The sequence below is a fragment of the Haliotis rufescens genome, unplaced genomic scaffold, assembly GCF_023055435.1.
Source record: "Haliotis rufescens isolate VD_foot unplaced genomic scaffold, xgHalRufe1.0.p SCAF_18, whole genome shotgun sequence".
Classification (NCBI taxonomy): domain Eukaryota; kingdom Metazoa; phylum Mollusca; class Gastropoda; order Lepetellida; family Haliotidae; genus Haliotis; species Haliotis rufescens.
In genome coordinates this window covers 28124903-28138262 of record NW_025963868.1, presented here as the reverse complement: position 1 = coordinate 28138262, position 13360 = coordinate 28124903, and the positions used below count along the sequence as shown (strand labels likewise).

The following is a 13360-nucleotide window of genomic DNA, read 5'->3' as shown; positions in this document are numbered from 1 at the left end:
CCAAGCCGACCAGTCCTTGTTTTAGCCCCCTGAAGCTGGGCGCCATTTTTAACATCTTTTGGTATGACACGGCTGGGGATTGAACCCCGGACCTTCCACTCTCGAGGAGGCGGTCTGATGTTTACACAAGTTGTATGTTTATACTTCAATAAAATGCAAAACATACTGAAGTCAATTCCTAACAAAAAGTAAACATGTACGTAATATGTATCCTTTCAGGGCCATGGCAGCCACAGTTAGCTTACCCAATGAATTCCACTCACTATAAATGGCACTATACGTGCAAGAAGTTGAGGTAGAAAAAAGTAATTTCAGTTGAAACAGTCGATTCTTAACAGTGCTTGAGAATTAACAAATTGTTTGGGGCGTGGCATGGGGGGTCATGACAAAAAAAGAAATGTGTTCTAAAATGAGGTGAATTCTGGGGTGTGGTGGCACAGAGTATGGTTTAGAGAATCGTTACATCCCTCAGCTGCGGCTGGATGAGAGGTGAAATGAATTGAGGCTACGGAGGTGGGTGATGGAGGTGGAAGACAACTCACCTGCTGCAGCGCTGCCGGGATGGTGACGATCTTCATAATGGTGCCGCCCAGTCTCTCTATGTAGTACTCCCAGTCCAGGATCTGAAACCAGAAGGGATTTCAATCAACATGGACAAAGAGTCAGTCCCGCTCCAAACACACTTCCACTCCTCCTTCAATCATTTGTAGGGATCACTTTAACTTGAACATCATCAACAACAGTGAGGATGTTTGGTTTAACATTTTACTTTGAACAGTATTTCAGTTACATCACAGTGGGTCAGGTTGATGTGAAGCCCATGGCATGGTGCTGTCAGACGACAGATGCAACACCATAAATAGACTTTGTACCAGTCATAGATTGGGCCATAGCATATTTTTAGGCTGGTATTATGGAGTTACATTTTGGCTGGACTAACGAGTCTAACCATAGTCCAATCAAAATGCCGAAATGAAATCGAAATCCGTTTTGTAAACTGCCATGAATACTTTGGTCGATTGCAGAATTTACAAAGCATTTTAACGGCCAACTCCATCTCAACAGATATTTTCCAAATCTTTTCATTTTTTTTAATGAAGGTGCTCACATGATTTGATTCACTTTTATCACAATATCGATCAGATCAGATGGTCTTGACTGAGCGCTGCCATTTTGTTTGAAGCAAACGGAAGTGTTACGAGAGATGGAATCGGATTGGTCCAGAGGAGAGGCATAGAAGGGACATAACTCGTAATAGCCACTGGTGGCGCTACGATCGAGCCCAGGAATTCCAGGCAAGTTCGGCAGGGGTGGAAACTGGATTTTTAAAGTCAGTTAACTCTCTTGCCTTGGGATGAGGATCCACCCCATACCCACACCTTCCTTACAAGTGACAACAACTATTATTGGCTGGGGGGACATTAGTAACAAAGGCAAAATTCTGTAAAATCTTAATTCTCGATTAGTTTTCAAATTTTATTAGATTCTTATCCCTTAGGCTTAAAAAAATAATAAAATTCTGGTTGAAATTATTGCGCAGTCGGGCGGTTTGGTTTTTGTTGTTGTTGTTGTTCAAGCTAGTATGGAACCAAATTTTGTTTACAATAATTTCAGGGAAATCATGATGTTCTTAAGTATGGTAGGATTTAACTGCCAGGGTTGTGTGATCAAGACATGGTAATTTAAAGATTTTTAAATTTGTTTTTTAAATGGAAATATAAACGAAACATGCGCCAGATTTTATGATGATGCGGGTGGTGCCTGAGAACCAAGACAATTACTTTTTTAAGCCTTAATGTGATCCATTGGGACTACGGCGCACGTGCCCAAAAACATAAGGCGTAGGTAGCCCTGTGGTTAAAGGGTTCGCTTGTCAAGCCGAATGTGTGAAACCAATTTGTGTCCCACGATATTGCTGGGATAGTGACAATAGTGGCATAAAATCAAACTCACTCACTCACTCCAAAACATAAGGCAGGGTCTACAAGGAAGAGTGAGTGAGTGAGTGAGTGAGGTTTCTGGAATCATAGGTTTCTGGCGTGCCCAAGGGACGCAACTCTGCACAGCAAATCGTGGTGCCTCAGACGACTGGGCCACCCGTGCCCCCAAGTGAGTGAGTGAGGATGTTTTCACGCCGCTTTTAGCAATATTCCAGCAATATCACGGCGGGGGACACCAGAAATGGGCTTCACACATTGTACCCATGTCGGGAATCGAACCCGGATCTTTGGCGTGACATGGGAACACTTTAACCACTAGGCTACCCGACTGCCCCGTCAATAAGGAAGAGATTTGTCTGGACTCACCTCTCGTATATCAAAGTGGGACATATCAGCTTTCTTCAACCATTTTCTCAAGAAGTGTTTTTTGACACTAGGTTCAGCTTGGAAAATGGCTAAAGGAATAGCTCTGGAAAACAAAACATTTCAATTAAGCTTCTAAACGTTGAACTCAGAGCTGCAGATAAACTGCGTATTTGTGTAAATACATTTTAAAAATCACAACCCAATTAAGTTTGTGTTGCTTGTGTACAAATACGCATGAAAATTTATTAAAAAAAACAATAGTACAATAACACTGTCCAACATTAACAATGCAGAGTTTCAGCTTGCGTAGCTGAATCTTGATACATCTTCATCTATTGATCAAGGTATCACCTATTAATAATGCACCAATGCGCAAAGTGGCCATAACCCTGCAAAACATATAAATTCTCGATGGAAGCACCCAAATTTTTTTTTCTCATTTTCGCTGTTCAATAGCTTTCAACAGCCCAGGGATTAAAGGTGTGTGTAATACCATTTGTAAATTTGTTCTGCTTTATTACAGATAAACCAGGCGACTATGTTTGTCGTAAGAGGCAACTAACGGGATCGGGTGGTCAGGCTCGCTGACTTGGTTGGTGCATGTCATTGTATCCCAATTGTGTGGATTGATGCTCTTGATGTTAATCACTGGATTGTCTGGTCCAGACTTGATTATTTACAGACCGCCGTCATATAGCTTGAATATTGCTGAGTGCGGCATTAAACAACAAACAAAACAAAATATATAAACTAGTCACCACCATAGTTTTTTGACTATGGTGCACACCCAAGCATAATACACACCCCTCTCTAGTGGACTCAGTATTTTGGAAAAATGTTTTTGCGAATATTATGCACAGAAAAAAATTTCACCATACCCCTTCAGGGAGTTCCGGTAAACGAATGGGTGATAAAAAACTTGGTCAGTACAAATTTGAAAGTTGAGATGAAAAATCACCAGACATGTTGATTTACCGTTTAAATTGTATTTTTTGTTCTGCTAGGCATTAAGATTACCTTGTATATCGTAAACTAAACCAGAAACAGCAATCTGCTGCACACACATTTTCTTGGAATGGACTGGTGATTCTGTTAAAACTTACCCAATGATATAACTTTAAAGGATTTTGATGCAAGGATCAGGAAAATTTGTATCTGAAACTATTTTCTTATCAGGAATAATATATCCCAATATCATGTTATTCTAGTTGCAGCTTTTACTAAATATATTCCAAATAATAATATTCCTAAGCGTAGCACTTCGGTGCAGCTGATCGCTATTGTCGCTTATTTTTTTTCACATGGGACAATTTGACCAGTCACTGTCGAGGTTCCTGCACATGTGATTGCTGTAAAGCAGGGTAAAACCATACTCACTAACCACCTACTGAGCTGAAATGGAAGCAGTTTTAAATTTTGCCTTACCTCTCAGTGACGGGGGCACCCTCAGGTTTCTTGGCGATGATGAACCGACAGGCCAGTCCAGCGTCCTTGACCATCTGGTCTCCCAGAAACTGTGGAATACACAACAGAGAATCCATAAAAAGTAGCCATTTTGGACATCAAATCAACTTGGAAGACAATACTGAAATGTGAATATCGAAACCATGTGTAGTGAGTGAGTGAGTGAGTTTGGTTTAGCGCCGCTTTTAACAGTATTCCAGTTATATCACGGCGTGTCAGCTTAATGTGGGAGGAAAGCCTGAAGTGATGCAGGTCTCAGACGTTTACCACTTCGGTGAAACCCACGAGCACGGGTATGGTGCTGACAAACCTAGAAACATAATCAGGGCGAACCGGGATTCGAACCCACAATCATAGGTTTCTGGCGTGCCCAAGGGACGCAACTCTGCACAGCGAATCGCGGCGCCTTAGACGACTGGGCCACCCGTGCCCCCCTAAACCATGTGTAAGCCACGAGGGATATCGACTGTGTAGAATCTCTGAAGATACTGTTTTCCTGATCACCACTGGTCAGTTGGCATTATTACACATTTACATACTGCAGGTATCCAGATACTAGTACCTGCTCAAATACGGTTACCGTATTCAACGTTATAAGCGCCCAGGGCGCTCTCAAAATTAGAATATTATTTTGGTGAAAAAAAAGTTGAGTTGAAAGATAAATTTCGTGGTTTATGCCGACAGCCTGAAATGTTTATGTACGACAGATATATTTTTCCAGAATTTAATTGCCCATAATTAAGTGTGCATATAACGCACGAGTGCGGATTATACGCGAATAAATAAGTCTTGTGTACATTAATCAATCTGAAGGGGTGCTAATTGGGATTGTTCACTAGCCAATATATTAGCAAATATCGCCGTGGGCGTTTATTAGAGCGGGGCGCTTATTACGTCGAATACGGTATACTTGTATCCCGACCAGTGGATCTGTTCACATTCCAGTTATCATTCTCAACTCCCTGGGGAGTATACAACCCAAGCTGCCCCAAGGCGCTAGAGGGTTTTTACATCCACCTACATACCGGGTACCCATTCCCTGCTGGGTGAACAGAGGCACATTTGAACTAAGTCACTTGCCCAGGGTGACACCACACGTGTTTACACTTGTGTTTCGGGTGTAAGTACGTATTCGTGTTTCCACCATCTTGTCATCTGCCATCGGACGAGTGGGTTCTTTTGAGTGCACAGGGTGTATGTACTGTACGCTAGGGGTAGTGACAACACTGTAAAGACCTGTAAACATTGTTGGTCCCAAGGCTGAATAGCAACCCGGTCACTAGAGGGATACAATCTCAGCACCTGGCGCTTGCTAGCCTGGTGCTTTTGACCGTTTTCCCACTCCGCAATTAGCGTATATGTAAAGTGACTGAGTGTAAAGTGCAAATATTGATTCTAACACAGGTAAGTTTATGTAAGACCGGATTTTACTGAGGCTTAAAAAAATATAAGAATTAGTTCTCAGGCAATAACTTTCGAAAATATAGTGTGAGCGGGCGTTTTTTTGTTTTTTTTATTTTGCTTGTTCAATCTAGTATGTAACCAAATAAACAGTTGTGTATTAACAACCTGGGAAAGGGCATCCCGACATAAACAAACTAATTGCCGCCATGACCATAACACGTGATGCGCAGTAATGCAGTGCGCATGCAAAGGGAGGTAACTGTGTGCTATATTTGATCGCACTGTGTTTAAGTATTAGGATTTTTTAATTTTTTTTACAAATGGAAATAAAAATGAAACTTGCGGCAGACTTTTTGATGATGAGGGCAGCGCCTGAGAACCAAGACTATTATTTTTTTTAGTCTTATAGAACATATTTCCATTTATTTTATTCCATCAGTGCCATAACACAACAGGCGAATACCGAAGTCTTTCGTCTTTGATTGAGTGCAGGGCCAAAATATTTGACTGTTGTGGCGTTACAGCCTAGTAACATAAGCAGAGTACCCACATGGGTACACAAGGCAGTAACCATCAACCTTGGAGACAATCTCATTAAAATCAAATCTTAGTTTTCGCTACCGCTAAACAAAGATTTGAGGACATCCCATTACGGGTCACGTCAGACCGACCTTGCGCGAACTTTGACCAATGGAATGACCAGTCAGAAGGCAGCTTTCTCGTGCTTTATGGCACAAATTTCGAACTACGCTTCGAAACATATTTTGACAAATTCTCGATTACAAATTTGAAAGCTGAAGAAAAAACACATTCTGGAATGCCTAATCGATGGTCTAGATTGTAAGGATTCAGTCGTTAAACCCGTAACTATCGTTTGGAATACCCCATGTTAAAGTTTTCAAGATTGCATGATTAGAAATCACATTCCGACTGTCACTTTCATAATCTGGTAAGCGACGCACTGATTGGTCGAATGAAAGGTCGTTCTGACGTGACCCTTAATGGGATGTCTTCAGATCTTTGTTTAGCGGTAGCGAGGACTAAGCTCTGATTTTAATGAGATTGCCTTGGAGATATCCAGTCACAGTTCAAGCCGACCATCTCCTACAAACCATCTCCTCCAGGCTATCAACCCTACCTCTGCTAGTCTCTTTGCTGTGCTGATGGACGTTGACTTCTGCTCGCCATAATCATCCAGTTTACGAGACATGCTCCGGTTCTCAGCGATGAGTTCGAACAGCTCGGAGTCTGGCATGTTAGCCGCCTTGCTGTACAGCACGTCCAGCCAGTAGTCCGCAATCTTGGCCACAGCATCGTAACACTCCTCAAGTGTAATGCCTTTAAGAAATGCCTCGAACACGGACGACTGGAAGATCTTGATCAGCTGCAGCTCTCCACGTCGCTTGACTTCAAACCCCTGGATGTACAGAGAACATTCATTCCTTAAAGGGGAAGTGTACAGGCAAAAATCACTTTCTTTCTTTTTCTAAACAAAATGCAATTTTAGAATTGGTTAGTATCCGTGTTTGAAAATATACACTCATTTTTTTCACATTTCAAAGTAGGAAGCTCACAATATTGTGAAAATGATATGCCGTTATGAGGCCTTCGTTTTTCGAGCCAAACAGGCCTGAGTTATCCCCCTTAGATTATGACGTAATTGGTGCCAATTCAACTGGGTCCCTGTCTATTCTCAACGCAAAAGATATCAAGTACCAGTTTGCGGTAAAACAACATGGCCTACGACACACTCCGGCGCAGTGGTGACTCAGCATAACACTATGCTGGCTGGCATCTGAGACGCTAGAATCACACACCTGTACCTACACCACGTGAAGCGGCTCTAACAAAGCATGATGACGTCATAATGTTTATCAATTGGCACCAATGAGGTCATATTGCAAGGGGCATAAGCGATGGTGTTTTTGTTATGGAAATAGAACACTTGGTAAATGTGAAAAATATAAATAGTTTTAATGCGAAAATTATGTTGATTAATTGTGATATTTTTATATTTTTGTCTATGACACTTCTAGGTTAACACTTTTAATGTGGAAAAAGTACAAGAAAAATATGTTCATTTCCATGTGAACTTGCCCTTTAACATTTTATTCTATCTGAGGAGCTATTTGGCTTCTGTGTTATTTCCTCACACTAATTTCAGCATCCAACACAATCACGCAAGTAGCAATATTCCAGCCATATGATGACTGCCTTGAAATTTTCAAGTCAGGACCAGGCAATCCAGTGATCGACATTGTTAGCAACAATATATGTCAATGGTATGATGACACACTGACACACTCTGAACAAAATCACCTGACACCCAGTCCATTTTATCGCCTCTTCCTATTCTAAACCCCGGTATCGATGTGCTTTTGTTGTTGTTGTTGTTGTTGTTTTTAGCACAGTATTAACCTGGAATTATTGTTTTCGGGTAAAAGGAGCTACCGTATATGACCACAGATAAGCCGACCCCATAGATAAGCCGAGGTATAAACTTGGCCATTGAAATACGAAAGAAAATTATATGACCCGTAGATAAGCCGAACCTTCCGAACTTTCGGAAAGTTGTAATATATCGGACCGTCATTCAGGCGAGGTTTCTGACAGATCACGATCTGAAAAATACTATCATGGAAGTGTATCCCGTGGATAAGCCGACCCTATTCTACAGAATCTTTTTTCTGGTCCTCAAAATTCGGCTTATCTGCGGACATATATGCTGATCACTTTTATTTCAGACCCATCCAGTCCCGTTATATTTTTATAAAATATTTACGCAAACTGTGCCTACCACAGTCCTAACAAAGTCATAGACACATGTTTAACGCACCATGGCAAGTACTTCTGTTTTGATATCATCACTTCCGGTTTGGGAAAACATATTCAGTTCGACGAAAGTCCTGTGCTACTTGCTACATTAATAAGAATGTCATAGGCACTTCCTGTTTACTGACATCAATTCTGGTGATGCCCTTCAATTTCACCCGGGGCGGTTGGGTAGCCTAGTGGTTACAGCGTTCGCTCGTCAAGCCGAAGACCCGGGTTCGATTCCCGACATGGGTACAATGTGTGAAGCCCATTTCTGGTGTCCCCCGCCGTGATATTGCGGGAATATTGCTAAAAGCGGTGTAAAACCATACTCACTCACTCAATTTCAGCCAGTCACATGCTTCCTTATCTCTAGTTAAACGTGGGTCATTGCGCTTACGTTTTCTCAAAAACAGGGTTGGTTCAGTAAACAAGGAAGCAGAACTACTTGATAAATAATTACTCCAGTGACCTCGACTTTCTGTTAAGGTTGCTCGAAAGCTTCCCAGCTCAATGCTCCAGCACTGACGTCGTAAGATTATCATCACTTGTCATGTATAGAGGGGGCACGGGTGGCCCAGTCGTCTAAGGCGCCTATGATTGTAGGTTCGAATCCCGGTTCGCCCAAATTATGTTTCTAGTTTTGTCAGCACCGTACCCGTGCTCGTGGGTTTCCCCGAAGTGGTAAAACGTCTAAGACCTACATCACTTCGGGCTTTCCTCCCACATTAAGCTGATGCGCCGCGATATAACTGGAATACTGTTAAAAGTGGCGTAAAACCCAACTCACTCACTCACTCACTCATGTATAGAAGTATTCAAACACTATAACCACTGCAGGCATGGCTCTAAAGGCAAACATACTTTATGAATGACCTTCACAGTGGCCTTGACCTTACATGACACTCATGACCTTTGCTAATCTGGGCCCCGACCTACACCAGCATCCTACAGAGACGAGACAAGCCTGTCCCATAAGCCCCAACATAAGTTATTTGGGACCATTTATAACCAAGGTTCTCCATGGTTCTCCGAGAACTAAGGATATACTGTAGGATATGAGTGAGTGAGTGAGTGAGTTGGGTTTAATGCCGCTTTTAAGAGTATTCCAGTTATATCACGGCGTGTCAGCTTAATGTGGGAGGAAAGCCCTAAGTGATGCAGGTCTTAGACGTTTACCACTTCGGTGAAACCCACAAGTATGGAGCTGACAAACCTAGAAACATAATCGGGGCGAACAGGGATTCGAACCCACAATCATAGGTTTCTGGCGTGCCCAAGGGACGCAACTCTGCACAGCGAATCGCGGCGCCTTAGACGACTTGGCCACCGTGCCCCCTAGTGAGTGAGTATGGTTTACGCCGCTTTTAGCAATATTCCAGCGATGTCAGAGCAGGGGCACAAGAAATGGGCTTCACATATTGTACCCATGTTGGGAATCAAACCCAAATTTTTCGGTTTGATGATCAAACGCTTTAACCGCAAGACTACCCAAACGCTCCTGTAGGAACACATGTGTTACCTTTAGCTCAGCCAGCGAGCCATCAAAGTTGAACACTGCGTATCTCTTCTTAAGCTTCTTGCCCTCCTCTTTTGAGGCAGGCAAGATCATGGCCAGGTATGGTCCATCCACCTCAAAGAAGATGGAGTTCTCGCTGCGCAGGGAGTAGTTGAGAGAGCCTTGATCCTCCAGCTCCTGGTACTGGTGGTTGGTGAAATGGTCCTGAAACATTGAGATTGGAGTCAGGGTTTAGTGGTACTGAAACATGGAGATTGGGGTTAGGGTGTAGTGGTACTGAAACATGGGGATTGGGTTGAGGGTTTAGTGGTCCTGAAACATAGAGATTGGGGGTGAGGGTTTAGTGGTCCTGAAACATGGAGATTGGGGTTAGGGTTTAGTGGTCCTGAAACATGGAGATTGGGGTTAGGGTGTAGTGGTCTTGAAACATGGAGATTGGAGTCAGGGGTGTAGTGGTCCTGAAACATGGAGATTGGGGTTAGGGTGTAGTGGTCCTGAAACATGGAGATTGGGGTTAGGGGTGTAGTGGTCCTGAAACATGGAGATTGGGGTTAGGGTGTAGTGGTCCTGAAACATGGAGATTGGGGTTAGGGTTTAGTGGTCCTGAAACATGGAGATTGGGGTTAGGGTGTAGTGGTCCTGAAACATGGAGATTGGGGTTAGGGGGTAGTGGTCCTGAAACATGGAGATTGGGGTTAGGGGGTAGTGGTCCTGAAACATGGAGATTGGAGTGAGGGTTTAGAGGTCCTGAAACATGGAGATTGGGAGTGAGTGTGTAGTGGTCCTGAAACATGGAAAGTTGGAGTGAGGGTTTAGTGGTCCCCTGGTCTCAAAAGTAATGGTTGGTTAGTTGGTTGGTTGTTTAACGCCGCACTCAGCAATATTCCAGCTATATGACGGCGGTCTGTAAATTATCGAGTCTGGACCAGACAATCCAGTGATTGACATCATGACCATCGATCCACGCAATCGATGCCATGCATCAACCAAGTCAGCGAGTCTGACCACCTGACGTAATGTTGTCTCTAACGACTTGTCTATTTATAGCTCACCTTGACCATCACATTCAGCATGGCGCCAGGGTAGGAAATGGTAACTTTGGCCTTCTTTGGATTCGTTGTCTTGATGACATAATTCTCAGGAAAAGTTGCTGGCAAAACACACCAGATTCCATCTGTGTCCAACTCCAGTGGGCGTCTGAAAGGTTCAACTTAAATCAACAACTCTTTCAGAATGAAGGATTGAGTGAGTAATTGAGTCAGTATGGTTTTACACCATATTTAGCAATATTCCAGCAATATCACGGCAGGGGGGGGGGGGACCTCAGAAATGGGCTTTACGATTGTACCCATGTCGGGAATCGAAGCCGGGTCTTCGGCGTGATGAGCAAACGTTTTAACCACCCCTGACCGCCCCGCTAGCTTGACAACAGTGTAAGAATCTACACTGAAATGACGCTTAGTGCAATAATGGCAATCTTGAAATTGACGCGAGTGTGAATTTATTGCGGAAAATGTGAGTGGTCTTTGCTCACATTAACTGAACTTCGCATTTATGTCCCCAAAATGACTATCAACATTAAGACGGCCTCAAATTCACATTTTGATTCCCCAATGAAGGATTGATCACAAGGAACAACTTATTAACTTCATGTCCTAAGGCCACAGTAATGTTCATCCAAGTCTTTCAGGGCACTGTAGCTCACCTGGATATGTAGTCAACAGTCAAAGGTTGACAAAATTGCCCCGAGCATTGATACTCAAATATTTTCAGCATTAATACTGAGGAATAACAACTAAAAGTAAAATAATGGTGAGGTGAGGAGAAATGGGGTTTAACGTCATGTCCAAGATTACTGCACTTATATAGCAGCGTGCATGCAAGTGCGTGCGTTTGTGGCTGCTTGTACTAGAGCGGACTGATGTGCTCCCCCACTGAGATACCAAGCCGCAGTTTAATATGAATACCCCACTCAGACACAGTATACTGACCCCGAGCCGACCAGTCCTTGTTTTAGCCCCTTAATGCCGAGCGCCAGACAGGGTAACAACAAGTACCATCTTTTAACATCTTTTCGTATGACAAGGCTGGGGATTGAACCCGTCTCTGGGTGGACACTCTACCACTAGACCACGGAGGTGGTCATTAAAATAAAGATTTGAACATAATACCGTATTCGACGTAATAAGCGCCTAGGGCGCTCTCAAAATCAGAAATAGGGGGCTCTTATTAGAATATTATTTTGGTGGAAAAAACAGTTGAAAGATAAATTTTGTGGTTTATGCTGACGGCCTTAGTGTTTATATATGACAGATATATTTTTCCAGAATTTAATTGCCCGTAATTAAGGGTGCATATAACACACGAGTGCGTATTATACACGAATAAATAAGTCTTGTGTACATTGATCAATCAGAAGGGGTGCTAATTGGGATGGTTCACTTGCCAACATATCAGCAAATATCGCATGGGGCGCTTATTAGAGCAGGGCGCTTATTACATCGAATACGGTATGTCACAAGGATAAATCATATTTAACAAGTATTTGTCACAGAGTGACGAAATATCCCCCGCCTGTACACCATAGTACCAAATATGAAGACAATCCAGCGATTAGTTCTTGAGATATTGTGGCAACACCGTTTTCCAACTCCAAAAACAGATTTGCCTGCTGTGACCTTGAAAATGGGGTCAAGGTCACCAAATCTGACAGGTGTATGCGGTGTCTGTATATACACTATAGTTCCAAATATGAAGACAATCCAGCGATTAGTTCTTGAGATATCGCGGCAACACCGTTTTCTAACTCCAAAAGCAGATTTGCCTGCTGTGACCTTGACAATGGGATCAAGGTCACCAAAACCGACTGGTGTCTGCGGTGTCTGTATATACACCATAGTTCCAAATATGAAGACAATCCAGTGTTTAGTTCTTGAGATATCGCGGCAACACCGTTTTCCAACTCTAAAAGCAGATTTGCCTGCTGTGACCTTTAAAATGGGATCAAGGTCACCAAAACCGACTGGTGTCTGCGGATTCTGTATATACACCATAGTTCCAAATATGAAGACAATCCAGTGTTTAGTTCTTGAGATATCGCGGCAACACCGTTTTCCAACTCTAAAAGCAGATTTGTCTGCTGTGACCTTGAAAATGGGATCAAGGTCACCAAAACCGACTGGTATCTGTGGAGTCTGTATATACACCATAGTTCCAAATATGAAGACAATCCAGTGTTTAGTTCTTGAGATATCGCGGCAACACCGTTTTCCAACTCTAAAAGCAGATTTGTCTGCTGTGACCTTGAAAATGGGATCAAGGTCACCAAAACCGACTGGTGTCTGCGGAGTCTGTATATACACCATAGTTCCAAATATGAAGACAATCCAGTGTTTAGTTCTTGAGATATCGCGGCAACAAACAGGTGGGACGTACGGACGGACGTACGGACGGTCGTGAATACTATATCCCCCGCTTCGCGCTTTCGCGCGGCGGGGGATAATAATCATTATCATATTACAAGGCCTAAAATAAATGAAGTATATTAAGGAATAGCAGTTACCCAATTTGTTCGACAATCTCTCTGGCCTTCTTGATGATGCTGGCTCCAGTGAAGCAGACAATACCCGCCATCTCCATGCTGTACCACCGAGCTCTGAAAACATACAACGCTTCAGGATAAAAAATAATAGTCTTGATTCTCAGACACTGACACATCATAATAAAGTCTGCTTCACATTTCTGTTTTTATCTCCATTCTTAAAAAAGAAAAAGAAATCCTACTACTTAAAAACAATGCGATCCAATATAGCACACAGTTACTTCCCTTTACATGGGCACTGCGTAACTGCAC

General features: G+C 42.9%; 1 protein-coding gene across 2 annotated transcripts in view; it reads right to left on the bottom strand.

Moving 5' to 3' along the window:
* Window positions 1-13360, bottom strand: part of LOC124148924 (DNA polymerase epsilon catalytic subunit A-like) — a 98181-nt gene that overhangs the window by 44839 nt on the left and 39982 nt on the right. For both annotated transcript variants that reach the window (XM_048398521.1, XM_048398522.1), the window contains 7 exons: window positions 13070-13162; window positions 10560-10704; window positions 9511-9711; window positions 6313-6591; window positions 3732-3820; window positions 2307-2409; window positions 543-623 (listed from right to left, as the gene is read on the bottom strand). In XM_048398521.1, coding sequence (XP_048254478.1) covers window positions 543-623; window positions 2307-2409; window positions 3732-3820; window positions 6313-6591; window positions 9511-9711; window positions 10560-10704; window positions 13070-13162 — 991 coding nt within the window. The remainder of the gene's footprint in view (window positions 1-542; window positions 624-2306; window positions 2410-3731; window positions 3821-6312; window positions 6592-9510; window positions 9712-10559; window positions 10705-13069; window positions 13163-13360) is intronic.